Consider the following 4369-nt stretch of genomic DNA (forward strand, 5'->3'; position numbering starts at 1 on the left):
TATATATATATATATATATATATAAATTCCTTTGCATATTTCTCTATTGTTAAGTATGATCTTACGAGTCGTGTTACGATCCTACGTTTACAATCTTCGACTACTCTCCCGATCCTAAGTAAAATCTCGATCTTGACTACCTTGGGTGCAACAGACCATATAAGTTTTAGTTTATCTAATTTTTATGCATATAGGCAGATTAAGCCTATCAAAATAAAGCTGCTAAATGAGAGTAATGTGATTGCAGAAGTATTAGGAAATGTGCCTATTTTTCCCCATCTTACTTTACAATGTGCTATATCTTCCAACCTTTTCTTATAATTTGATTTCAATACCAAAATTGACTATCAATTCATCTTGCATACTATCTTTTAATGCCTATTGTTGTAAAATCCAGGAGAAGATATCATTCAGGATGATTGGTTCAACTAGATGGAATAATTTGAAGGTCTTTAAATCAGAATGCCATGTCAATTTTTCTATTGCCTTACTTGATGACAGTTTATGGCACAATAGACTAGGACATACTTCATATTTTTGTATGGATGAAATAAAGAACAAATATCCTTTTGTCACTTTCAATAATAAATATGTGTGTGATATTTGTTATTTGGTAAAACAAAAGAAATTGCATTTTTCTCTGAGTGATTCAGTTTCTTTAAAGAATTTTGGTTTAATCCATATAGCCATATTGGGACCATTCTCCATATCTTCCACTCATGGATATAAGTAATTCCTAACCTTAGTTGATGATCATAGTAGATATACTTGGGTGTTCACTATGAAAAGTAAACATAGAAGCTTCTAAGGCCCTCAAAGACTTCATTCTTATGGCAAAAACTCAATTCTCTACAAGCTAAAAATGGTAAGGAGTGATAATGGGCCAAAATTCTATATGAAATCTTTCTACTAATGTTAGAAGAACAAACATTAGAAGAACAAGTAGGATCACAAGACCTTATACTTACTTACAAGATTATCATTGTGTTATGCTTAATAATTCAAAGACACTTGATTTTGATTCCAAATATCCTTTGTCATCCTACCTTAACTATGAAGGTCTATCTCTTCCTTACAAAACCAAGATTCTGACCATAAGCACACATATTGAACCAAGACCCTATAATCAAGCCATACAATTTCCTCACTAACAAGAGGCTATCAATAAGGAACTGTTATCTCCCCAACAGAACCACACTTGGGACATAACTGACTTACCTTATCACAAGTCACCAATAGGATGCCAATGTGTTTTTAAAATAAAGCACAAGGCTGATGGAAGTGTGGAAAGGTATAAAGCCAAATTAGTTGTCAAAGGTTACACCCAAACAAAAGGTATTAATTAATGGAGACTTTTTCCCCTGTAGCCAAGATAGCTACTATTGGATTGCTCTTAGCCTTGGTTTCCACACAAAAATGATTTCTTAAACAACTAAATGTCAATAATGCTTTTCTGCACTGTGACTTATTTGAGGAATTCTACATGGTCATTCCTCCTGGTTTGAACCATGTTGGTTCTAACAAAGTTTGCAAACTTGAAAAATCCTTGTATGACTTAAAACGAGCTTGTAGGCAGTGGTTTGCAAAAATATCAGCCTTTCTCCTAAAACATAGATATCACATGTGCAGAGGTGACCATTCTCTCTTTATCAAGTGAACCTCTAAGGAGTACATTACTACTGGCTTATTTATATGACATCATACTTTTATGCAATAACCTTGAGGAAATTGATCATATTAAGGTCCTTTTGGACAAAACCTTTCAAAACTAAAGACTTAGGATATCTTAAGTATTCCTTAGGCTTTGAGATAGCAAGAAGTAAGTCTGGAATCACCATGAATCAGAGAAAATATGCACTGGAAACTTTGTCTGGTATAAGGATACTTGGCTGCAAACCCTCATCCACACCTATGACTCCTGTAAGCCATGTATACCAAGATTCTATTAAGCCTTATACTGATCCACCAGCTTATAGGAGACTGATTGGTAGGCTAATCTATCTAACTAATGCCATACCATATATCACTTTTTTTGTTGACCAATTAGCTCAGTTCATGGCCACTCCAACTACACTTCATTACCATGCTGTGTTAAAAGTCCTTAGGTGCAAAAGTCCTTAGGTGCATAAAGGGTACTCCTGTCTTAGAATTGTTCTTTCCTATAAGTTATACTATTCAACTCAAAGCCTATAATGATAGTGATTGGGCTGCCTACCCAGATACTAGGAGATCTATCACTGGTTTTTGTATTTGCCTTGGCAATTCCTTGGTTTCTTGGAAATCAAAGAAGCAAAGAACTGCTTCTATAAGTTCTTTGTGAAGCTGAATATAGAGCTATGACTCTTGCCATTGGTGAAATTACTCAGCTTAACTATTTGTGGCAAGATTTACAATACATTTTTTCTCTTCCTACTATATTATATTGTGATAATCAATCACCCATATATATTGCTTATAATCCTATTTTCTATGAAAGGATAAAACATATTGAATTTGATTGTCATACAATAAGCGAACAATGTACCAACGATTTGATAAAATTGTTGCCTATCCCCAGTCACTTGCAACTTGCTGATGCTTTGACAAAGGCATTAAGACTCAATGTTTATAAGGATATTCTCTCCAAGTTGGGTCACCTCAACATATGCGCCCCAACTTGTGGGGAGGGAGAGTATCAAAATTACAAATTAATCAGCACACTAAAGATCAACAATATGCCCAAGAGACCACCCAAGCTAGTCTACAAAGTAAGCCACATGGCACATCAAGATAGAAAATTGGTGCGCCAAGGGACCAGACTGTCAGGGAAAGATAGCATAATGGTGTGCCAAGGGACCAAGCTGTTGGGCCAAGACAAGAAAATTATGTACCAACTGTTGCTTCTTTTGCACAAAACCTCACATTGACTGTGTCAACTAGCATGTACCAAGACATTGACTGAGGAATGCAGAAGTGTGACCAAGACATGCCAAGCCAAGTGCGTAAGTTTGGACATGCCAAACATAAGGCCACAATCACGCCAAATCAAGCGTACCAACCTAGGCGTGTTGAGCACAAGGCCACAGTCAGGCCAAACCAAGTGTACCAGCCTAGGCGTGTTGAGCACAAGGTCACGACCTTGCCTCACAAACCATGTCAGGCCCAAGTTCCTCGGTCAGAAGTGCAAGCCAAATCTAGGTCATACTCTGAAACAATTATGGAGGACAAGGTAGCTTGGATCATAAGCAACATTTATAATCTCATCAATTTTCCTTTTAAGCACGTTTAAATATGGGAATGAGGAGTTAATTAGTTAGTTAAAACCTTTATTTTCTCTTTTAAATAGTTCTCTCTTTCTTTGTATTAATCAATCAAAGTCTTTACAATATAATATAATGAAAAGATCAATATTCATCTTCTTGTTCCTCTAAACTTTCTTTAAGTTCTTCTTCTTCATTTTTCAATCAAATATATCTAATCACATTTCTTTTACCTTGCTGATTCCTTCTTATTTAACTCACCCAAACTTTAGTTCATTAAGAATAAGAAAATGTTATATTATAGTTAGTTACGAACTAGTGTACAAAAAATCAGAGCCCACCATGTCGTTGATGATCCTACATTGGAGAGGATTGCCTTTCATGGAAGATTTTTGTGGTTTAGACAAATAAAAATATGTTATTAGTTAGTTGATGATGGTTTAAAAATATTTTAAATTTTTAATCAAATATATATTATTAAAGTAATGAACTAATCCATTTTTTAATGTATAGATACCACTCCATCAAGTGTAATTGATTTTGATGTTTTACCCCTCTACCAAACAAACACATGTTATTATTTGAGAACTTCTGAATTTTTACTGTACTTTAGCTTTAAATAATAAAATTTCATTAATAATATTATTTTTAAGGATATATATTATAAAATATACCTAAATTTTAATTTCTATTTCTACAAATTTATTTGCCTGATATCTCATTAATATAGTTGCGGATGCAGGACTCCAGCACTGAGGTTGCAATGTACATTGGGAATGTCCCAAAAGGTATTTGAACAAGACAAATGGGGTGATGTGAGTGTAATATAATATAATCTTAGTGCAAAAATATTAATCATAAGGATAAAGTATATAACTTTTTTAGGGTGTGCATGTACATATCGCCTAATGAATATATGTAGTCATTTTATTTTTGACCAGGATATCACATTAAGATTAAAATGCATACAAATATATGATAATCTGGATAAAGATCATTTATAACCTGAGAGTAAGCAAAGGGAAACATTTGTTAAATTACATTGTACAGGTAAAGAACCATTTCGTGAAAAGCATGTACTAAAAAATGTATGTTTAATATAAAATATAGGTAAGGGTGACAAATGAATG

General features: G+C 33.8%; 1 protein-coding gene across 1 annotated transcript; it reads left to right on the forward strand.

Annotated features, from left to right (window-relative positions):
* LOC109344656 (uncharacterized mitochondrial protein AtMg00810-like) lies at positions 1837-2320 on the forward strand. The gene is made up of 2 exons (XM_019583410.1): positions 1837-1987; positions 2106-2320. Exons 1-2 carry the CDS (start codon positions 1837-1839, stop codon positions 2318-2320), a joined length of 366 nt encoding a protein of 121 aa, XP_019438955.1.

Source organism: Lupinus angustifolius, chromosome LG04 (assembly GCF_001865875.1).
Source record: "Lupinus angustifolius cultivar Tanjil chromosome LG04, LupAngTanjil_v1.0, whole genome shotgun sequence".
Classification (NCBI taxonomy): Eukaryota; Viridiplantae; Streptophyta; class Magnoliopsida; order Fabales; family Fabaceae; genus Lupinus; species Lupinus angustifolius.

Excerpts from the sequence above, each read along its gene's own strand:
- LOC109344656 (XM_019583410.1), top strand. The coding sequence starts at position 1,837 with ATGAATCAGAGAAAATATGCACTGGAAACTTTGTCTGGTATAAGGATA. Across the intron at positions 1,988-2,105 it reads AGCTTATAGGAGACTGATTG|GTGCAAAAGTCCTTAGGTGC; the intron begins GTAGGCTAATCT and ends AAAAGTCCTTAG.